Source organism: Osmerus mordax, chromosome 2 (genome assembly GCF_038355195.1).
Source record: "Osmerus mordax isolate fOsmMor3 chromosome 2, fOsmMor3.pri, whole genome shotgun sequence".
Lineage (NCBI taxonomy): Eukaryota > Metazoa > Chordata > Actinopteri > Osmeriformes > Osmeridae > Osmerus > Osmerus mordax.
Genome location: NC_090051.1, coordinates 19,232,976 through 19,256,958, shown reverse-complemented (window position 1 = coordinate 19,256,958; position 23,983 = coordinate 19,232,976). Strand labels below are relative to the sequence as shown.

Below are 23,983 nucleotides of genomic sequence, written 5' to 3'. Positions count from 1 at the left end.
ATGTTTCCCAGGAGCCTACATGTAGGTGCTACCCTCTGTATATGGATTATAGTGTTGTCTACCCAGGGAAATGTGTCCGCGAAGAAGCACGATGACTCCTTCTTTACCGGCAGCATTTATCGAGCAAGATGCGCCTCAAGATGTCTCAGCCTGCACATCACTCGCATCTCTGCGTTTTTCAAGCACTCTCAGGTAAGAGCATGTTGCTCTATCTAAAAGTTTTACTTCACTGAGTCCTTCCATCACAAAAATACAAGATTCCCATAAGTTTAATTTAATTTGATATCTCTTGAGACGATTATGTGCAATTAACCACTTCATGTAATAAATGCCTGTTTGTCGTAGTCCACTGAGTAGGCAAGTAATTAAGGGCTGCTGAAGTTTTTAGCGTGACTAAAGAGGGAGGTTCATATACTATGATAATTGGAAAGTCCAGATATGTTAATGGGACAAGCCTCGAGAAATGTCTGTTAAAATAATGATGATGGCAACTGATATCCATTTGTTGTGGCGGCAGTCTTTCAAGCTATGTGGCATCCGTACTTCTTTTGTAGAATGACATATGTACATGAAACATACAGTATATTATACAATTATATTCATTTTTTATTAGTTCAGCCCATTCAACATAGTTGAATGTCTTCTAAATCATTGATGTATGTAATTGTGCATTGTGAGAAATCTAGATTTTTTTTTTTTTTATTAACAAGTCTGAGAAAGTTGTGGTGGGACCGCTGATCCAATGGTTTAAATGTGATGTTATTTTCATAGCTGAGATTCCACTAGGATGTTGCCCAGTTGTATTTCTCACCACAGATTAAGTTAATTTGCCTCTCCACATTGCCTCACAAAACCAAGACAATAAATTCAGAATTATATCCCCTATGACCACTTAACGTATTGTGATGCTTTGTAGTGGATTTGTTTGAAATTGAATGGAAGTTATTTTCTGAAGATTTATCCTTGTCCTCTGGGTGATTTGGTATGTGGTGTCAGAAGTTGTTTTTCACCCTTCACTGGACACACTGTTCTCTCTCAGGACTTTAGTCAAAGAGCTGGCCTCGAAACCTTCCTCCCTTAACTCTCTTTCACCTCCTCCTATCTGCCTCCTGTCAGCTTTCAAACCCTACATTTGCATTTACAAGGATGAAAAAAGTTGTATTTTTCAGTTTCATCAGGCCCCTTGCTTTATTAGTGTTTAATAATCATTACAAAGCAATGCAAAACTTCAGTTCACGAGTTGGGCCCCAGAAACAGTATTCTTAAACCAACCACCTCTACCTTCTCTTCTACACTGGATACATTTCTGTTTAAAATAAATGGCTTTTACCAAAAGTGTTTGGTTTCAGATAGGTAACAAATTGACATTTGGCATGTTGGAATGTGTTCCAGAAATGATCTCACTCACCATCTCATCTCACCACAGCAGGAGACAAAAGGGCAAACAGGTCATTGATGAAGTTACACCTATAATGAAGAGATAATGGACTAAATAATTGACTTCAGAGCTTGAGTCACTGTGGTTAAAGTCAGGTGCATTCAACGAGGAGGAAATGAGAAGGAAGTGTTGTTTATGTAAAGAGAGAGGAGCATTTTTTCCCTGTGATAAGGGGGCTGATTGAGCAAGCTTGCCAGTCTAAGAATAGAAGGCAATTGTTGTTCATACTCTTTTAAGACTCTTGAATGCACTGTGTTCCCAACGGGCCTTTCATGTGGAAATGGGAGGTCTGGTCAGCTGCAAAAACACATGCCTCTCCTCCCCCCTGCCCTGCTGGCCCTTGCTCTTGTCCCTGGCCTGCCAACAACTGCCATGCAGCATCACACCTCACAGACTCCTAGAAAATACACCGATGCTGTCCCTGTGAGGTCATCCTTCTGCTAAATGCAGGGGTCCACTCGGACTAAGTGTGATAATCTCTAATGTACTGTTGCCACAACCCTGGAGCATGCTCAGTCAGCACGACCTACAGGTGGATATGCGTCCTCCAGCAGATCTTGTTACTGCGGCAGGCGAAAAAGCAAGCTGCTCCACTTTAATGATTGAGACTGCAGACCTTCTAATTCAACTCAGAAAGCCTTCATGCTCATTTAATACTGGTTGAAGAAACCAAGACATACAATGTTTCAAGTTTCACGGAAATGAAACTTCAGCAGTATGTCAAGTGGGAGGAAATTTACTATCGATAATCGAGTTTTCATTAGGACAAAGAAAGTATTAATATATGCTTTTTAATGTACTTGTTACTATTCAACCGGCAATTTGTTTTTTTAAATCTGTTATTAAGATGTAATTTCTCTGCTTTTCATGTTACATTGAATTTACATTTGTGAAATCCTTCCAGCATTTAACTGCCTTCCCTGAAGCTGGCTTAATCTGGAATCAAAGGCTTTTTGTTTGAATTTGTCACCAATAATGAATTACTGAGAGGTGGAAACATGCAGATTCACAGTTGGAAAAAGAGTGGGTTTAGTTTTTTTAAATTTATGCTAACTGCTGATTTATAGATGTACTATTTCCAAATACATATGTATTTATTGACATTTTTCTTCACTTGTGGGGGGAACTTGTCACCCTTGTACAATAGACAGAGGGGAACACCCAGTCATAAATATGGCCTCCAGACACTTTAAAATATTAAGAGTGAACTGGGGTCTCTGTTCCCTAAAGCATTTTGAAAGCATTAGCCATGCACTGGATTATTTATGTGAGGACCTATAAAGCCAGAAAACAAGGTGTGTCCATCAGGTCTTGTTATTTCATTAAGTCTTTCAAAAAAAAGAAATTCGGCCTTTCATTCCTGGTATTGAAGTTTATGTATGACACTTTATTTGGTAAAGGAAAGAAAAACATGGCAAAGTAGTTTTTCCATGTCTCCTCATTTTACCTTTGATATGTAACAACTTTAAATGGAATGAAACCACAGACACTGGCCTTCTCATGGTTAGAGGTTTTCATTGGTGAAGACAGTGGATGAATAGGCTCCATGTAACTTCACTTTACTGTAAGAGCTTTTATATCAGGATAGTGCTGTATGTGAATGTGACCTCCAAAGGCTACTCCATCTCTGACAAACAGGCATTCTCACCTGGAGAAATAAACCTATAAAACCATCACATAAAATGAAACAAGTCAAACGAAATAAAGCAGCACCTGAAGAAGTTGAATTTGTTCAGATCATTGTCCTATCTCTATAATTGGAGCTCACGTTTAGAAACAGTTAATCAAATGACCGCACGCATACTCTCCTATTAGCTTTGAGAACTTTTATTTTTGCAGTCGGTAGTGCCTTGACCTGCAGGCTCCAGGGTTAGTTATTTTGGATCCGATTGTAGAGCCCCTGGGCAGTTTAAGGACACAGAAAGGCTGCTCCTTGCCCTGTCTCTGTGGTTGGTCACTGATGTACAAGAGCTCGTAGACTTGCACTCTATAACGGGAGCACTCAACAGACAAGTCCGAAATTAATAATCAACGCTGTATTAATAAAGGGTACATCTACACCAAGTAGTCTGGAACGACTCCAAAACCTGCAGAGATTGGCTTACAAAAAATCAAAGAAACCTCTATAGGAAACAAAATAATTCGGTGTCAGTTTTTTTTTAAAGCAGGAATTCTGTCCTCAAGGAGGAAGCAACAGTTTATCCACGTTCCTCCAGACGATACAACATGCCACAAGCCACCTGCTTAGACTGCTCAGCCAACACAAGGCGTATTACATCTGTAGGATGAGCCCCCTGTTTACATAACTCTACCAGTGACACTTGAGAGAAAGCCCTGGGTTCACCTCTCTCTGTCTCTCTCTCTCTCTCTCTCTCTCTCTCTCTCTCTCTCTCTCTCTCTCTCTCTCTCTCTCTCTCTCTCTCTGTCTGTCTGTCTGTCTGTCTCTCTCTCTTTCTGTCTCTCTCTCTCTCTGTCTCTCTCTCTCTTTCTGTCTCTCTCTGTCTCTCTTTCTCTCTCTCTCTGTCTCTCTTTCTGTCTCTCTTTCTCTCTCTCTCTTTCTCTCTCTCTCTGTCTCTCTTTCTGTCTCTCTCTTTCTCTCTCTCTCTGTCTCTCTCTCTGTCCCTCTCTCTCTCTCTCTCTCTCTCTCTCTCTCTCTCTCTCTCTCTCTCTCTCTCTCTCTCTCTCTCTCTCTCTCTCTCACACACACACACACACACATACACACACACACAACCTGCACTGTTTGGGCTAAACCCAAGTCATTCTAGCCAATGCATGGATAGCACCGGATGAGTGTGGGACTGTGTGTCTTCAACCCTGGCTGATGTTGAGCTTGCAGGGGAATGTCCCGGTGAGTCTAAAGGGATGAAGCTCTGACCTATAATTATTCCCATCGGTTCCTGACATGGCAGGGTCAGGTCTGGACAGCTGGGCCAACATCCCATTGAGCCCTGGTGCTACAGAGATGCTGTCACACAGCAAAATTAGACCCTCACCGGATCCCCCACTGTCTGCCTGTCTTTCTGTCCGTCTGCCTGTGGGAGGCATGGCTTTGAAGAGGTGTCACGAACAGGTCTGCTGATTTAAGAGCAGGTTTGGAGTTCTGACAACGTGTATAAATGATCCTGAGGGATGGTGTACCGGTGGAAATGTCAGGAGTTTAGCCTATTCGCAGAGTTACCGATTGATGATTTGAACTTACCTGATGGATAGCTTTTTGTATCATGCGGATAATTGTTTGTCAGGGAGTTGATTGATTTGATCCAGCCCAGTGTTTTAACCGTTCATATCTACTGGGGTTTTCAGACCGGTCCTAATGGTGCCTAAAATAATAGTTCTAAATTGAGAAGTGTTGCATGATAACATGACAAGTTTTGTTTGACTCATCCATGCTATGCTAGGAATGCCATTTTACATAATTGCAATCAGCTACAGGGAAACTTTTTAAATATACCTTTAAGGAGGAAATTCTCTGTCCTCGACCTTGTCATACAATTATGAATTGCTTTGAAGCTAACTGACCATTATACTTGACACCAAAAGCACAACACTTACTAGTACTGGATGGCAAATTAAACCCTTTAATGATAAGTTCTCTGCCGAGGTCTCTCTGGGAATTTCCACCGGATTACATTGTTTGAGAAGGCTTTGAACTTGACATTGAACTTGAACAGACTTTTGGCTTACAGACCCTTAAAGTTAGACTATGTCCTGCCTCGGGGTCTTATAGCAAGGAACAAAGAACATATTCAGGACTTGCAATGACTTTTCATTTGTAGCATACAGTGTATGTATTAGCCAATGGAAATTGGCTTTATGAAGAAGGTTTTCTATGATTTTCTAACATCTGGATTTTCCCAGCTATTCGTGGTTACAGAAGAATATCAGTTGCAGTAGTTGCGGCTCAATATACACATCCACCTGAGCCACCGACCTGGACACAGAGGTATATTAAAACCCTCCAGTGAGTTAATCAACTGGTCATTTAGTCCAAATATAATTTATCATGCAAGCTATCCAGTGCTCAAGTGAAAGTGTAATTGGTGAAAATGCCCTTGTGGCTCCATGTGCTATTGGACATTCAGGAAATAGCCACTCACAGAAGTCGTTTACGCCCATGGTCTTTCTCACAACGACTGAGAGGCACTCCATCTCTAGCCAGCTCAATTAGGACCAAATGTTGGGTCTCTGTGGTGCCTAGAAGGTGGCACTTACTCAGCCATTAGTGGGAATTGGAGGTGTCTGCAGTCTGCTCAGGAGTGCTGACATCAGTTCCTGTCTGGTTGACCTGTCGGGATGTCTGTTGGGGAGATCAAACAGACTCTGATAAGAGCTGAACGCGGCACTGCACTGCTCTGAAGCTGACCAGAGATCTGCCCCCACAGCTCTGACCTTGCCGTCTTATGTTACACACTGAGAAGGTTGCACTGACCTCTAGGAGCCTTTTGGGTTTGTGTATTTTTCCTGTGGTAATTGGCGTCTCATGCAGGGAAGTTGTGATGGAAGAGATTTTGAATGCTCCCCTGAGGCTGGGTCTGGGTTTGTTTTGTGTCACACCCACATTGATGACACCAATCTCATGGTCTGCTTTTTCTGTCTTTCAGAATAATGGATCCTTGGTGTGGTGTCAGAATCACAAGCAGTGCTCAAAGGTGAGGTATCGACAACACTCCAAGCCTGATGTACACACTCTGACCAATGTCTATCTATGGGGGGGGGGGGGGGTCATACTCATATCAACAGGTTACTGCACCAACCTACAGTATTCGACATATTACATATTAAAGTGAAACATGAAAAGTCGTCTCTTTGTTAATCCGAGTTTACACTGCAATAGGATTTGTCTATGAAACTCTTCCCGGACGCCTTGTTTGTTTTCCATGCCCTGTCCTGGGGAGGGTTGATGTAAAGCTGGTGTTGACAGCTTCCCTGAAAAGACGGTGCTGACATGTCCTCTCAGCTTCCCTCCGAGGTGCTGACACGGCTCTTGCTGTTGCGCTGAGTAGACGGCGGAAAGGGTATTCTGAGAGAACAACCAGGAGGTATATGATGACACCCCGGCCGTGCTCCCACGCACGGGAGAGACAGGAAAGATGCACTCTCTCTTCCTACCTGTCAGCATCTCCCCTTTCCCTCTGCCCCCCTCTCTCTCTCTCTCTCTCTCTCTCTCTCTCTCTCTCTCTCTCTCTCTCCCTCTCTCTGTCTCTCTCTCTCTCTCTGTCTCTCTCTCTCTCTCTCTCCCCCTCTCTCTCTCTCTCACGCTGAGCATGAAGCGAGCCCACACGCCGGCTCCAACTGTGTCGGATGTGGAGGAGGGAATGTAGTCCTGGATATAAACATCAATTGAGCGAATGTTCACCGTTCACACTCACGCAGATGTTTACGGTTTTCACTTTCAGGAGAGCGTGTCTTTGTTTGCTTTTCCTTTGTGAAACAAAAACTTGAAGGAACAGCTCACGGGATGTGTTTTCATGCAGAGATGATGACAAATTGGACCTCATCCTCGCCTGTGTTTAGTGCTTTTGCTTGTACGACTTGTTCATTTGGCACGGTGTGCGGCTACAAAAACAAATACATCTAGTGTAAATGTTTGCCTTTCTCACACTTTTATTGAGTCCTGTTTTATGAATCACATACCTTGAAATGTCCAAGGATTATCGTTTATTTGCATGGGCAGATCTGACAGCCTATTTTAATCGTACATGACAACAGGGAAAAATCCGAACCTGGAAAATGAGGGTCTGCTGTAGCTGACTTTACAGGCACGTTTGGTGGAAACATTAATCACAACAGTCAAATCAATCTCGTGATAATTGTAATTGATTTCAGAAGTTGCCCTGTCCATATTAAGGGAAAATGCAGCTCATTTAATTCAGAATAATCTACATTTTACTATACTATCCTGTTTACGTATCTGCTAGGTAAACATTTCTACTCTACATTCCTTGTTTCTTCACATGGGAAAAATGTACATTAGTAATAATGCGTCTGATGTAATTCCCAATGAGCAACAAGCGAGTTTGGGTATTATAAGGATAGATAGGCATGCCTTCTGTTAGAAACGAGCCTCATTTGTTTTCACTATAATGCAGTGAAACTTGTTTCTCTCCTTTCCACAGTGATGGCCAACATTGGTTCTTGGCACCAGTCATTCCCCAGTCATTCATCAGGAGTTTTATGTTTGAAAAGGTTTTTGCTGGCTGCAAGTCCATGCACAGCATACTGTTTTCATAATCAACCCGCTAACATTGCTGAATCTCTGAAAATGCCAGAGATTCTTTAATAGACATCTTGTTCTCCCTGTACTCTAACAAGCATGTCCGTTTCGCACTTGTTAACCCTTGACTTTCATATGCATGAGTTGAGTGCATTCTTGAAAGTAATTGGATGAAAGGTTTACAAGGCTTGTTGAGCCATAACAAATATTGAACTCCCTCATGGTAAAGTTCGGTTTTAGGAAGTCAAATTCTGTTCCTATTCCTTTTTGACGTTTTCCAAGGTATCTAAACACGGACCTTCTTCTTACTTCTAGCGTCTCCCCAGGCCTGGTGTTTGTGGAGCATACATACACACACTTCACACCCCCATGAGGAACTCAAGTGTTTACCTAAGCTCTCTGTGGACGTCAAAACATGGGACTATTGTGGAAGCTCCAACAATCACCCCAAATGGGCCCGTGTTGTACAGTGACCAAGGGTGAATGACTCTACAGCCCCTGATTAGCCTCTACACTTCATCAACAGCGCACAGTCAAACAGACAGACAAAGGCGCTGTCTGGAGCCCCCCCTCCTCCCTGGGACTGGTGCAGGGCTGTCCACCCTGGGCTCCCATGGCTTTGCTCAAGGCCCCTTAGTGAGCTCCCTGCCTGTGGAGATAATGTGTGGAAAGGCTGGTTAATTATTTAGACAAAGATGCGGTGACCCCCGTCCATCTGTCTGCGCTTTAGGAAATCAAAGCCTCCCGTTTTCATTTGAGACGGGAAAGTCATCTTGGCCGTCTCATGTGCAGTGTCCGGAGTCGGCCCCGCTCCCAGTGTCCCCATTGTCATGGTAATTAACCCTCTTGCCCTCTCAGCGGACCAGAAAGAGGTTTCGCTCGGTGTGGCATGGGGGAGGCATTAGCATGCTATAACAGTGGCCCGGCAGCCCAGCCCTATTCACATGGGACGCTGGCATTTGTATGAGCTATTGTCATTCTGTCTTTGCTTTGATAGCGTCCCACTTGAGAAATGTGGAAGTTTGAGGAGAAAGTTTTGAAAACTACAGGGCGTTCTCTCTCTTGACTGTGTGTCTGTGTGTGTCTGTGGATATGCAAGAAAAGAGAGCAAGCCAAAACGCTTTCCACATTTGGAGCATGGCTGACATAACTGGGTAGCTTTCCCCAAGGGTGTGATCCAGGCTCCAAATCAAATGCTACGATTGACTCGAGGCAGCTAAACGCCAGTCTGCAAATAAGCAATGCACTTCATTACTCAAAGTCCTCCAAGGGTATGAGAAGAAAGAGGCCGTGTCTCATGCCTGGATGAGTTGGCCTTCTCAGACTTTCAACCCAGAATTCAATTATTTCGTGTCTGAAGAACATTTTTTCTATTTTCTGAAGAGAAACATACAATTCTGCTTTAGGATACATTTGTTATGCCTCTGTGCACGGTTTCTGACCAGTATAACAGATTTCCCAGTGAACTAGAAAGCGTGGATTTCTAATCTGAAGAGATTTACTGCAGTAATCTCTGGGATAGCATCTATCTCTAAACTGTGGGCTGATTACTGCTGCCTCTCTCAGTTTTCCTGCAACATGAACACACAAGGTTTTTTCAAGAGCTTGCAGAAAGAAAAAGCCTTAGAAAGCAGGATTGTTTAGAGGAAGCTGTTTGACGGCAGTGCGTCCTTTTTGGAATTGAAATGCCCCAGGTGTTCCTATTGAGAGATTTTAGAAGTGCTTCTTCCAACCAATCATACACATAGTACAATGATTCAAAATAAGACTATACAATGTCATTTCATTCTCTTGGTTCACATGTGCCTCAACCTTTATGTTTGGGACTAAGGTTTTGGAGCAGTTTGCTTGACTACTAATCATTGAAAAGCTATGTCTCTCATTCAAAAGTGTCTTTCAAAGCCTGTCTTCAGCCCCCCTTCCAACCCCCTCATTTTCTCACGCCCCCCAAAAACGTTCAACTTCCCCAACAGTAGTGTTTTTCTAGGTCAATCAGTCCAATAAAATTTAATTGGTAGCACTGGCTCAGTCATGAATCTGCATTAATCTTCATTAAAAAGAAAAATAATAGTAAGAGCTTGGGGGAAATATCACATTCCTTGTTGGCTTCAAACTTGAAGAGTGTGTCATGGCAAGTTACTAAGGTCTTTGTGTGGTCATCTTTTCTTTGGCCCGCAGGGCAGTATATTTTGTGGTGCTGTGAAAAGACCTGATAAAGTAGGTTCTGTGTGGAGGGTTTATGGCAGGGCATGGCGCATTTTTTGTTCTTGGACAGACTTCAAAGCCCCTTTTGGTCACGTTGAGGCCTAACACTCAGACTGGACACCTCTGATGTGTGTAGGGCAGCACTACTAGAAATAGCCTGGACACATCAGGCCAAATCTGAACCAACCCACTGTCTTTTGTAAGGATATTTTGTTATATATTTTGATAAAGGTTAAAGGGATGTGCTTAGTTCGACCATTGGATCCCAAACTGACAATTGATTCATCTGCAACTCATGTCACATTTCCACACAGCGACTCTCTCGATCTTACTTGTCGAAGAGAAGAAAGAGGAGCACATACCTCAGGGTTGAAACTCAGGCTAAGCTCTTTTTTGTATGAGTTTGAGGCCTGTTTGTGTGTGTGTGTGTGTGTGTGTGTGAGAGAGTGTTTGTGTGTCTGTGTATGAGAGAGGTGTTTGTGTGTGTGTGTGTGTGTGTGTGAGAGAGTGTTTGTATGTCGGTGTATGTGAGAGTGTGTGTGTGTGAGAGAGAGAGAGAGTGTGTGAGAGAGTGTTTGTGTGTGGGTTTATGTGAGAAAGCGTGTGTGTGTCTGTGTATGAGTGAGAGAGGGTTTGTGTGTGGGTGGCGGAGGAGTATGAAGCAAGGATGGTCAGTCCCAGCAGGACAGACCTGATCTGGACATGGCTGTTAAGTTTCATTGGCTGAGGGGGGTTGCTCCATTGACTGCTATCTGTGGAGCTCATTATTCACATGGTGGGTGGCAGAGAGCGAACCCCCTCTGCCAGACCAGACCAGACCAGCAACCCTTGCAGAGAGGAGACTGAACAGCCTTCCATCTCCACCGGGGATGATAGCCTGGGACTGAACTGTAATGACGATGATAAAAGTGAGGTTAGCTAGACTTCCTCTAGTGAGGTAGCAGCTATTCACTCTCGCTGTTTTAAAGCAGCAGTTAGAAGAACAGGCATTATGCCATCATTTTTTAGGGGCATTTCAGCCATGTATTAGCTGTTTCGAATTTGAAAAAAAAAGGTTTTAGTTTCACAAATAATCTTTCAAAGCAACCCCCGATTTCACGCCCTCTCCTCATCAAATGTCAGATGGTTTTTAATTTGCCTCGTGTCCATGGAAGGATTATTGTAATCAGAGCTGCTCGGAACAGTCACAGCTAGGCAATCTGTTCTCATCCAACTGCTTATGCTCCTACTGAGTCAGTGCAACTCTGGGCTCTTTTTCTGTCAATTTACCAAGACGCACAAGCTCAGCTCATCTTGAAATCCCTCCCTATCTTGCTCTTATGTGAACCCTCATAGAGACCTCACAAGCTGAAAGAGTTTAAGGACATTGCTGTTTGGTAATTAAATGGGATCTATTCTATTTGGTCCATCGATTGACAAAAGGGAACTTGCCTTAGGCTCAGTTTTGTTCAAATGATTGTTTTTTTTAATGGGGGGATATTGGTTCAATCAAATCACATCTAAAACATTGCCATTTTAGCTGTTAGCTTTTGTGAAATCACATGCATTCTCTGTGATATGGCTGAAGGGATCGAAAGAATGGTGTCGAACCTTCAGTGGCTCTTAGCTCCTATGTAATCTAGGGCCTTGTGGTCAGTCTGTCAGCAGAGTAATTTACACATCTAGGATTTACCAAGGCGAATTTGCCTGTAATCAAAAAATAATTCATCCCGGCTTAAGCTCTGGTTTGATCATTGCAAACACACAGCAGTGTAAATCCTGAGCCCTTTGGCCCTGGCCTTGCCCTGTGGCCCTCTGGGTAAAGCAGGACCCCTGTGAGCAGTGAGACATATGGAGAAAACGAGGAGCCTGACACCCTGATCCACCATGAGGAATGTCTTCTAGATTACCACAGCGCTCCTCATTATCTTCCCTCTAGCAGGAGGTGATGCAGTTCAGCCCTGGTTAGCAGGGAGGGCCGCTCCCATAAGGGTTCGCTAGCAGGAGACAGTGGGGGCAGGTTGAGTGGGATTAGTGGATGTGGAGTGTTTCTTAACCTCAAATAAACAAAGGCAGATACTGGTGGAATGTGACCGCTGCATGTGATTAGTTCCTTCTGCCTCCCGTCGAAGACATGTCATGTTAGACATGTTGTTGACCCAGATTTCAGACCACTTGATGGTACAAATAATCCCTACTGTCATTTTAATATCGCAGCGAGCTCGAGACCATAGGCTACACGGTTTCACAGCCCCGTGCAGCAGAGGACAGCAGGAAAATGTTAGCAACAGTTCATTTGTTTGCTATCCCGTCAATTCTCAAAGGAGAATGGGCCGTAAGAGCGAAAGCCTTTTTTTTTCCCTTTTAACTTCTTTGTGAAAATATTTGACCCGGTTATCACAACCATAAATCTATTAGTGTTTAAGAAGTCTAAATAGAGCTGGCTGCTGGGAAAACACATTAGCGCTTGATCCCGTTCTAAACTCTGCTTTCATGTGTCCATCAATATTGTGTCGTTGCGGTGGTTGGTGTCATCGCTCGGAGAAGTGCAGACGTGTGGGAGTTGGTCTTCTAAATCAGACGTGATGGAGAGCAGCGTGGCGTGGGACAGAGGGGAACAGCGCTGAGGGCCTGTGTTTCCCAGGCTGTTCCTCAGTGAAAGGACAAACAGTGTCTTTATCGTGAATCTGACCCGACGCACGACGGAAACATCCTGTTGGCTCTTATTGTCATGAAATGTAAACCGAACCCTGAGAAAAGTGATCGCCGGGGTCTCCGATTACGGCCCACTGTAATTTTGTCCCTTGTCGCGCTTAGTGTAACAACATCAAATGGAGGAGACCTGTGGAGTCCCCCCCCCCCCCGGCTGCTTTGATAGTCTCTGTGTCTCATGAGGTGATGGACTGGTTTTAGTGAGTAGAGAAGGATGTCTGTGTGTGGTTAGGTGGACTGCTGAAACAGAGTCATGAAGTATTAAGGCAACAGCTATTGCATTCCACAGCAGACAAAGCCCAATACTGGCAGAGCTCTTTTTTTTTCAGCTCATAAATAAAGCAGGCATTTCTGATTGTGGGGTGTATGTATAATTCATGGCCAGTCCCCCCCCCCCCCCCATCCCCCCTCCTTCCCTTCTCGCTTTCTGGCAACAGATTCCTTCTAGGCTCTTTGTTGTCTGCTCCCTCAACTGCATTTAAATTAATAATTAAAGTGATACTCAAAGAATGTCTGTGACACCACCTGCTTTGCTGCTCGCCATATCATGCTCCTGTTGAAGAACAAAATTGCTGCTCTTTAGCCTTATCAATTCCAGCCCAAAAGAGATGGAAATCAACATCGCTTTTCCTGGTGTGAAAGTCAGGGAATTGTTTAATTACTACTGTTTCCAGGCCATAAAGTATGAAGGTATTTGGCCAATTTAATATTACGTCTATCAAAATTGGACATGAGGTGTTTACATGTCACTTGACTGGAAATAATTTCCATTTGCCTTTAATTATTGTAACATTAATAATGAATAGGCAGTAATACAACTTTGACAGGAACATTTAGCTGCTTTCTGCTTCCAAGGATTTTTTTAACGACTACTGTATATATAAAAAGGTTTTTCCTACAAATATCTGTAATTAAAAGTATCAAAGATGTTTGAAATATGTAAGAAACGTATATTTTCCTCCACTAACGTAAACTATGGAAGTTACAGAGAGAGAGAGACATGCCCCCATGATTACATTTCTGGGTTGTGAACCCATGACAGGGTAGAAAGAGACACAGTGAGTCATGTATCCTTGGTAAACTCAACCAACACAAAACCAACAGACGCTTTTGAAGTTTGAATCAACCTTAGCAAGCTGTGGCGAAAGATGAGTGATTGTGTGTGAGTGTGTGTTTAAGGAAAGAGAAAAAAAGGTGGTTCTGAATCGCATTTCAAGTTAGAACACTCTTGTTCATTTGTCTCTGTCTCCTCCATCTTGAAGCACATAATCCACTCCAGGGTGGCAGCATGCCTTCACTGTCCTCCACATACACACCTGTGTTGGTTTACTAGGAGCACAGAGAGACAACCTGGCAGTCTCACGTATGGCCACACCCCAGAAAGCAGACCAAACAGAGCACTGAGTATTATGTGAAAGGTTTACTGTAGCAGTCGACTAGCTCAGCACCCAGCCACTCCACCCAGATTTATTCGCAGTTTTACAATCCTATGAAAATTAATGGTAAGTCAAAGACATATTGGAAAGGCGTATTAACATATTATTTTATACTTATTCAGATCACAACTCTGACACATGATGAAATATGTTTCCACTTCCTTGATGTGGGGACCTCGTGTTATGATACTCCCAGAGTGCATCAAAAGAGAAAGGCATTTGAAAAATGTCACGCAGCTCGTTTAAAAAGAACTTTTTTTGGGACATGGTTGAAATAAAACACTCGACTTGAATATGGATTTGGATGGAAACCAAGCTGACTTCTGAATTCTCTCTAATGCAATTTGAAGTGGGGCCTGTGCCACGAATAAGAATGAGAGAAACAGGGGGATGACAGGGGAACCATCCAGAGTAATGGGGCTCCTAGTAATGCCTCTGAGACACAACTGGGGTGGGGTGATGAAGGAGAGGGGGAGAGGCGGAGAAGAGGCAGGGAAAGGAGGACGAGGAGAGGGGGTAGAAGATGCAGAGAGAAGGGAAGAGGAGACGGAGAGAGGGGGAGAAGAAGCAGGGAGAGAGGAAGGGTAGAGGAGGAGAAGAGGAAGGAAGAGAGGGGGAGGAGAGGGAAAGAGGTTAAGAAGAGGCACGGAGAGAGGATGTTGGAGAGGGAGAGAGGGTGAGAAGAGACAGGTAGAGAGGATGTTGGAGAGGGAGAGAGGGTGAGAAGAGACAGGGAGAGGCGAAGATGAGAGGGAGAGATCGAGTGGGTGAGGTCATGAAAGTGTGAGTAATAAAAGAAAAAAGAAGAGTAGCGGGAGAGAAGGAAACGAGAGAATTAGAGAGAGAAAGAAAGGAAGTGAGTATGCCAGGAAGAGAGAAAACGTGTGAGTGAGCAGTTTAAACCCAGAACTAAAGTAAGGTTTGGTGACCAGCTCCTGGATGGGTCGATAAATATGAGCAGCCTCGAAGCTGCCGGAGTAATTGAGTCTGGTCGCCGTGTGCGTGAAAAGCGCCAGGGCAGCAGAAAAAGCCCATAACTCAGTGAGATAGGAGGTGAGATTTACAGCGTGTGATCAACAACAGAGATTCCCTCATATCTGCCTCTCCCAGAGGAGTTTGGTCCCTACGCTCTCTCGCCTGCCTGCCGCCCAGGGAGCAAGGCACGCCCCATCAATATCCCCCAGTCCCACCCGGCACTGACATCAAACTTCAGGCCCTGGGTCGATAGCCTCTGTGTGCCGGAGCCATCTCTTACATCATGAGATGATGTGGAAAAAAACTTAGGCAAGTGGAGCTTTGGAAAGTTATGCTTAGGTGACTTTAGAGCAGAATTCATGGGTACAGAGAAAACTCTCTCGTCGGTTATGCATGTGTAGAAATGCTGTATTTACTTGATAGATGTGAGCATTTATGAAACGAAAGCATCCATCATATCTGTCACGGAAAAGCCACACACATCTCCCCTGATCCAGCCGCATGATTGTACAAATAGGCTCAGGCTGTATGGGAAAAAGTCTCCTATGCGATACATTAGTATGAATTATGTTCCCACTTTTATTACGTCTGCAGTGCTTATTGTAAGGCCTGGGGCAATCTTGCCTGGTAGCAGTTCATGCTTCATTAACTGAAGCAAAACACTTCTGTGACATTTTGTACATGGATTTCTCCCCTCGTTTATGTTGTTCCAGCTGTCCCCTTTGGGTAGTGTTTTAAAAAAAAGATTTTAACGATGGACAGAGATAAGCAAGACCCGGCCGCAGGGGAAGTGAGTTCTAGGATGCAGAACCACCCTCTCCTCCCCCTGCTTCTCCCCTCCTCCCCCACATCGCCCCAGCCTCTGCCACCCACCCACCCACCACCCCTCTGCTGTGTCCTGGCCGTGACAAACCGAGGACGAGCTCTTGGCATTGGCAGCCATTCAGGCTGACTCTCACATCGGCCCCACAGAAAGCCTTTCAGGGTCCCCCGGTGCAACAACTGCTGAGTTTTATTACAGCGTGAAATGGGGAGTGAAAAGGCCCCATGGACGGCCCTACTTAGCCATGCAGAATGTGTCACTTTTGGGGAGGAAGATAAGAGCACAAAAGAGAGAGTTGGGAACACAATCGCTTTTGTCGGGAGACTGTTAGCAAACAGCTCCAAGTCCATAGAAATGGCGAGACGTGCTTGTTTACATCTGAGAGTGAAAACATTCAATTCAAGATACATTTGTGGAAAATTGTGAGGAAATATGTTAAGTACTCATAGGAGAATGACATGGTTTGCTGTTGTTATTCCAACAGATGGTAGCATGGTTGCCAGACTGAGAGATTTGCTTGAAGAGAATGTCAGGCTGGCATCCACACTAACAGATGTACCATGTCCATCCCTATTAGAATGTGTCTCCTGTTACATGCTTTCTTTGCCCAGCTAAAATCGAATGGTTCTGCCCATGCTAAAGAGTCACAGCACCTGATATTGTTGGAATTGGTAAGAAACTGTGTAAATTCACTCCGTTTTTTTTGATTGATGAGAGCACCTTTGTAATTATATACAGGCTCTTCTATTTGCTTTGGCAAGACATCTGTCGTTAAACCCCTCCTCCCCTCCTACTAAAATGTCAGGTTGTGGGTGTGGCTGGTGAGAAATGCTGACAGATTGTCAGTTATCAGCACACCTGTGGAGAACTATCACACAGACCACTCCAACGCTTACATTTTATGACCCCTTTTTTACAACATATCCATTCCCTTAAGAAAATTGTAACAAGGGAACACATTCCTAAGATATCACCTTCTGGTGAATCAGCATCCTGCACGCGTGTGTGTGTGTGTTTGTGTGTGTGTGTTTGTTATGTGAACAAAACTAGCTTCAAGGGTTAATAATTAAGGGTAAGGCTGAAGAATGGGAAGAGGGTGGGTCTGGAAACACAGAGCAAGCATTCTGATGTGTGTCGCAACGTCCCGTCGCGTGGTACAGTACACTATCTTAATGACAGTGGCTTGGCACGCGAGCTCAGGCATCTCGAGATAAGTTCCTAATCCATTTTCACTTTCTCTAAAGATCTGGCTGTGTGCTCAACCCCACAGAGACGCCATCCTATGAGAATAGCCCCCGTTTTTTTTTTTCTCCCAACGATGGAATGCATTCATTCCTCGCACACAAGATCTTTGAATGGGAAAACGGGCCTGATCCTGAGGCTTACGGGTGTATGTTCAGTGATTTGTAGAGGGGATTTGTGGGCTTTAACGTGTGGGTTACTGGCGGAGGTTCCTGTAGAGACTCTGATGGAGCAGAAGTCATTCCTTCAACACCTCATTGTTCCAGGATGGTGCTTCTTGAAGATGGGGCACGGTGCCTCTGCCAGGGCTGCTACTGCCCTCTGCCTGGACGCCTGCCCTCCGCCTGGACGCCTGCCACCTGCCTGGCCGCCTGCCACCCGCTACCGACACTGGAGCTAGATGGAAGTGTTCAACGCTGCCCTCAGGCTAGCGTGGAGGGAATTCTGAAATTCATTTGAGGACACCGGTGGTGTTCAATATGGCATCCTCGCAACCTTTTGACTCCTTCCCGTTCTCGTACGTTTTCAAAGTTATTTCAGTCTCAGGTTGTAGTTGTGGTGTTCGGTGGAGCCTGGAGTGGGTTTGTCTTGGATTCCTAGACCAACATAACTTATTGCCGGGTCGTTATGAACTGACACTGATACATTCTCCAGCAGTGAAGGCTGAGTCACACAGTGAAGACTATTCTGCATTACCCCGAGTGACTATTATTATCTCGCCGTTTTAACACTTAAGACGAGCCAAACGCGACCCAGCGACAAAGACACAGGGAGACATAACGAGGTGAGGCGAGGCTGGGGGAGAATCCCACCACAGCATGTAATTGAGAGCTGGCAGGCGAGCGCAGGGCCTTGATTGCAGCATGTTTCACCAGAAGCCAGATTTGAGCTTCAACGTGTGCCCGTCCTGCTCACTCCATAAAAAGCAAATAAACTTTTCACTGGCAATGGCATAATAACGACAGAGGCTGCTAATGAGCTAATTAAAGACTCATAAACACAGGTTCGGCTCCCTGACTGAGATGTGTAATTTTGTTACATCAACTTTGCGTTTAACTGATTCTTATGATGAATGCACTGACTGTACTATGAAGACATGGGCGCAGATTGTAATGCCAGAGAAATGTTTTCTCCTGGGTTTCCATATGCCGTTCTTGGTTTGGTCTGGATCTCTCTGAAGTAAGGCATCCAGAAGCCTCTTAAGCCCATGGTTCACATCAGAAATATTCCTCCTCTCTCTTCTTCTCCCCTCCTCGTTATTTTTCTCCAGGCAGTACCCGTTTCTCCTTTATCAGAGACGATTCCCCCCCACTGACCAACCATGTTGAACTTTCCTAAAGCAGGAATGTGGTGAAGACTGTTGAAAGTTAGCTGCTGTGACTCCATTACTGTTAGCTGGTGCAGGAGGCGAAATTGAATGACTAGCTTTGGCAGGTCTCTGGTTGGTGTGGTTTGGGCCTGTCCCAGACGGTGAACAGAAGCAGCACAGCAGTGGTTTCTTTCTGGGAGCCCTCTGCTCTGCTCTGCTCTGCTCTCCTCTTCTCTGCTCTGCTCTCCACTCCTCTGCTCTGCTCTGCTCTGCTCTCCACTCCTCGGCTCTGCTCTGCTCTACTCTCCTCTGCTCTCCTCTGCTCTCCTCTGCTCTGCTCTCCTGTCCTCTGCTCTGCTCTCCACTCCTCTCCTCTGCTCTGCTCTGCTCTGCTCTGCTCTACTCTCCTCTCCTCTCCTCTGCTCTGCTCGGCTCTCCTCTCCTCTTCTCCCTCACTGTCTCCGCTAGCAGCCAGCAGTCAGCAGAGGGAACGCATCAACCCCCATCCTCTGAATCCAGACTGAATTCTTGCCCTTTACTGTGGTGGCATTGCCTTGATTTTGTTGGACATGCATGAAGTTTCATGTTTTATAACATTTACCATCATTGAATTTGATTTGTTGAGGGTGAGTTGTTGTATTTACGTTGAAAGGAATTTCAGCATATTGGTATATTTTCATTTCAATTTGACCATCCGATAGGTTTGGCTAAATGAGTCTGGCAGCAGTCGCAATGAATTCGTCTTTCATCCTCTGCCAACACCAAACTGATGCAGTAAATCAGTTCCACGTGTTGCAAAAGGGAATCCCAAAAACATTTTAACTGGGTGTATCATCTATTAAGCATCCTCTCGGCTCTGTACTGAAGGCGGTGCAGAGTGAAGGTTGTGCCAGTGGCAGAATGTATCAGGTCTAGACATGAGTGTGTGTGTGTGTGTGTGTGTGTTGGTGGGTGGGGGCGGTGGGGGCTGTAGGGGGGCTGATGCTGATGCATCAGAGAAGGAATTTGTCAAGGCCAGGGCCAGACAAAACCCCAGAATGCACCTTTTCTTTCTTTTTCGAAGTCAAAGCACCGGTGTGCTTTACTCCATTCACAATGATCCCCCTTTTAGCCCACAACTCCTTTTGTAGGAAATTGTTTATGTTCTTTGAAGGTATGCGGGGCATCTGTGTCAAAGAGGTGTGACGGGTTGTTGCGGTGTAGTTGCCAGGGAAGTGGCTGGGAGAGGTACTTGTCATACAGGCAGGCGGGCGGGCTAGGCGGGCTGTCTAAGCGAGAGCACCTCTCCAGTGTGCTAGGTTTCTTTGATGTGACTGAGTCTTTGAAGCGCTGACACCCTTCTCCCTTTCACAGTGCCTGGAGCCTTGCAAGGAATCCTGGGACCTGAAGGAGAACCAGTGCCAGGACTTATGCGAGGTATGTCACCATCGCCTCAGACCTCAAGTGTTTGAGTACTCCCTCCAGAGAGGGAACATTGTAAGAAGGGGGAAACTCTGAGGGGAGTGTGAAGTGGGTATTTTTCTGTGCTGTAATGGCACTCTTGTCTAAAATTGAATCAAAGCTGTTTAACTTACTCACCACTCAAATGAGTCATAAGCTGAAATGTAAACAGGACTTTCCCTGTTAGCTCACTGACCTGCCTGTTCAAGGCCTGGCAGCCCTAAACTTAAAAATGATCTGACATATATTTTTCCCATCTGTGTCTGCCCCCCCTTCCCCTTCCTCGTCCTCCCTGCCCCCCTCCAGCCCCTCTTTCCCAAGAAGCACTACGAGTGTCTGACGAGCTGTGAGTTCCTGAAGTCGGTGGAGGGGGTGAAGCAGGGCGACTGCCCCGCCCCCGAGAAGGCCAGTGGCTTTGCCGCCGCGTGCGTCGAGAGCTGTGAGGAGGACGCCGAGTGCTCCACAGTGAAGAAGTGCTGCTCCAACGGCTGTGGACACACCTGCCAGCAGCCCAAAAACCTCTACAAAGGTACATGTTCGCAGGCCACGTGTCCGGTCACCTGGCTCGCCTCAAGCGAGAGGCGCCTTCGACGGTGGCTTCCGTCGTTCGTGGCCTGTCTTTCTGCTATCTTTTCCGTCATAAATTCACACTTTTTTGTAGCAGCATTAGGTGTATTATGTATTAAGTTTGAGTGTATTAGGATTCCAGTTTTCCTTGTTTCAGTGGACCCATTAATAACATTTAAATCCCACGAGTCCTCCCAGGAGTACATTGGCCACTTTGGCACACCCATGTACACTGAACACTGTATAGTACCTGTGTAGTGTAGAATCATTTTAAGCCAATTTAAAGGTTCCTGGCATGAGAGTCGTTTTAGTTCACTTCCCAACTGCGAATGATGGGCACCCACAAACATCTCCAGATTCCCCCTAGCGGTGAAGATACCTTCCTGACCACCTTGAAGGTGTTTCACAACCCCACATGCTCTCCAGCTCTAGGAGCCCTGTCTAATGGCCCAGCCCGAGGAGGGTTCTCTGAGCGTGCCCTCATTGTGTGAGACGAGTGCTTGCTTCCCCACCGGGAGATAAAAGCTGGAGCTCCATTCTTTGTCATGTCGGGAAACTGGGGCCAACAGCCCTGGGCCATAACAAAGGCTGTGCAGGGCCGGTATCAGTAGAAGATGGGAGCCGGCTCTTAACTTTGAACCACTGCAGTCGGAGCGGTGATTACTTTGAAGCACGTAGCCACTGTTTTGTGTATGTGTGTGTATGTGTGTGTTTTGAAGCAAACTTTTAAATTGATATATGCTCAGAAGTGAATGATGAGGAATGAATGAGGTGCAGGTTCTGTGCCGTACCAGGGCCGGGAGATGAATAGCCATGACTACGTAGGCAGATGAATGAAGACTCATTCAATACAGAGATGTCTTCGCTCAACCACCGCCACCCACACCGAGACACAGCTGACAGTTAATGCCATCCAGACAGTCTGACTACCCGAGGATTGATCTCTCACTTAACCTAACCCATATTCTAGATACCCATGCGGTCAAACTCTTGATAATTTCCATCCTAATCTCCAGTGTTAAAGGTCTAATTATGTGCTCACGGTTTGGAGAGTGTAATTGTTTCTGTGTGTGCACAAGTGTGTTCAGGATGATCCACAATGCTGGAAGCCATTACCCAACACGAGTGGTGCAAAATGGAGCATTTCCCACTGCTGAGATCACTCTCAGATGTGTGTGTGTGTGTGTGTGTGTTTGTGTGTGCGTGTGTGTGCCTGTGCAGGTGAAGAAGGTCCCCAGTGAGCATGTGTCCTTGACAGAGTATAGGCAGGATGAACGAAGCACATCCCTTTGTGCTTGCTACCTCTTCTCTAAACAGAGATACCAAGGACCCCACCCTTACATCTACACGATCCACTTCTACTTGTTTTCAAAGACATGCTGCGATGTGAAATATTTAATAGGATATGTATAACATAGCAGATGGTGAAGCAGATGAAGACTTTTCAGGGGTTTCAGTGGGATACAAAAGCATTTTTGTGTGAATTTGTGATAATTCTCCTTTTAGTTATTGTTTATTTAGTATTGTTTATAAAAATTCCACTCTTTCCTGTGTTTCATTCAGAGAGACCCTATACTCCCTCTATCTCTCTGTCTCTTTCTCCCTCTGTCTCTCTCCATCTCCTTCTATGTCCATCTTTCTCCGGCTCAGTCTCGCATTCTGTCGACTACAACTTCTTCTTCTTCTCAACCCACATCCACGCGTCCATCTGTCAGTCTCCATTTATAAGTGCCCTCCCTCTGACAACAGTGAATCCAGCACAGTAACTTGGTCACTAGAAAGTCATTAGACTTGGACGCCCTATCATCCCCCTTGTTGACAGAGAGGACCGTGGGACTGTGTGATGCAGCCATTATTGGATAAATGGATTTATGGGAAAACATTGTAATTATTTAACTTTTGAAGTGTGTTTTGGGAAATGTTCCTCCCCCATTTATCGGTTCTTGTTATTAGAAAGGTCATAATGACAGCGTGTGCGTGAGTATGTCGAATTATAACACAAGACTTTTTGTTGGCGCGTTCATGACGTAGGACTGGCACTCCGCTCTTGATAGTTGTTCAACAGGAGTTACATCATGGATTGGAAACAGGAGAGTAGGCGTGTGGTCATTGAAAGATGAACACTATAAATACCATTCTTGGACAGGATCTCAAGCCAATAGTTCATTTTCATGAGGGAGGAGGTGTAGAAAGGTTCAGGATTGGTTGTTTTGTCCCACATGATGATTTCCTTTTGTCTGTGTGTGTGTGTGTGTGTGTGTGGAAGAGTTCTGCACAGACAAAAGAGGAGTCTGATTGGAGGAAAGACACAATGTTGTGTTTGTATTTAAGCGTGTCAAAAAGCGTGTATTCGAGTGTTAAGGGGGTATCACAAATACACAGACACACACGCGCCAGAGCTGTGAAACCACGGCACAATGGGACACAGCTGTTCCTACACAGACCTGTTATCTGTGGGACACAAAAATGGCTTTGGAAAATGTGGTTGGAAAATGGACCCGACTCCATCTTTATGTGCATCAATCAATCACATCAAGAGGCCTCTAGAAGATTGAATAGAGACATAACAAGATCACCCCCCACACACACAGACACACCCCAACCTCCCCCACCCTCTCTAACAGCACACGCTGTTCCTGATAACCTGAGTGTGTTGTTTGCACCACAGGCTGAGTTTATTGCTGTGAATGCAAAGCAGCTACAGGAGTGTGGTGCTCAGTAATGCTGTGAGCCGCCAAGTAATTTATAGGGAGCTGTGCGATTTATTCGGCGTTCTTCTGTACTCCTGAAACCGCTTTTTTGCAATCTCCATCTCATTATCACTCCGCCCACCTCTCAATCAACAACTCACTACGTGTAAACTGTCATAAATCCTACAGGGAGAGTTAATCTGTCGTGGCGGAACACTTACACTCCATCCTGGACTTAATAAATCTCTAATTTATCACACATGGGTACACTGACTGAGTTTGAATGGGTTGAATGTGTGGAACAATGATACAACTAGATTGAAACTTGTGTCTGGGTGCGTGTGTGTGTTTATCTGTTGGCACACCTCACCATCATGATGTCATGTCCTCTCACCGCCGCCACTGGCTCACAGGAAGTTGTTATGTGTTTCCCACAGGGGCTCCCCTGAAGCCGAGGAAGGAGCTGGTCTTCCATGAGCAGCCGTCAGGCCAGCTGGACATCCGCTGGTCCTCCAAGTTCAACATCTCGGTGGAGCCCGTCCTGTACGTGGTGCAGCGCCGCTGGAACTATGGCATCCATCCCAGTGAGGACGACGCCAGCGAGTGGCAGACCATGGCACAGGTGAGGCGTGCCGCTCCAGCCCTCTGGAACACATCTGGTGAGATGCGCGTCTTGCCAGCGTGCTACGTCACAGTCCCATTGTTTATCCCTCTGATCTACTTCCATCTGACGGGGGTCATCGTAACCTTTTTGGAAAATAACAAACACGTTGACTAAAAGTGTGGCGGGTATGACACAGCTGTGGAATCACTGCTCTCACTCAACGACTGTAGCACACGGTTGCACATTCCATACAGACACCGTGTCTTTGAACGTTCCCCCAAAGAGAAACATGTAGATGACTGATGTGGCAGCAAAGGCTGCACGAGCTATGACCCTGCGTGATCCC

General features: G+C 45.4%; 1 protein-coding gene across 1 annotated transcript in view; it reads left to right on the top strand.

Annotated features, from left to right (window-relative positions):
• Positions 1 to 23,983, top strand: part of LOC136964641 (anosmin-1) — a 35,291-nt gene continuing 11,308 nt past the window's right edge. The window contains exons 1-5 of the mRNA XM_067258770.1: positions 1 to 192; positions 6,043 to 6,090; positions 19,690 to 19,752; positions 20,083 to 20,305; positions 23,471 to 23,655. Coding sequence (XP_067114871.1) covers positions 1 to 192; positions 6,043 to 6,090; positions 19,690 to 19,752; positions 20,083 to 20,305; positions 23,471 to 23,655 — 711 coding nt within the window. The remainder of the gene's footprint in view (positions 193 to 6,042; positions 6,091 to 19,689; positions 19,753 to 20,082; positions 20,306 to 23,470; positions 23,656 to 23,983) is intronic.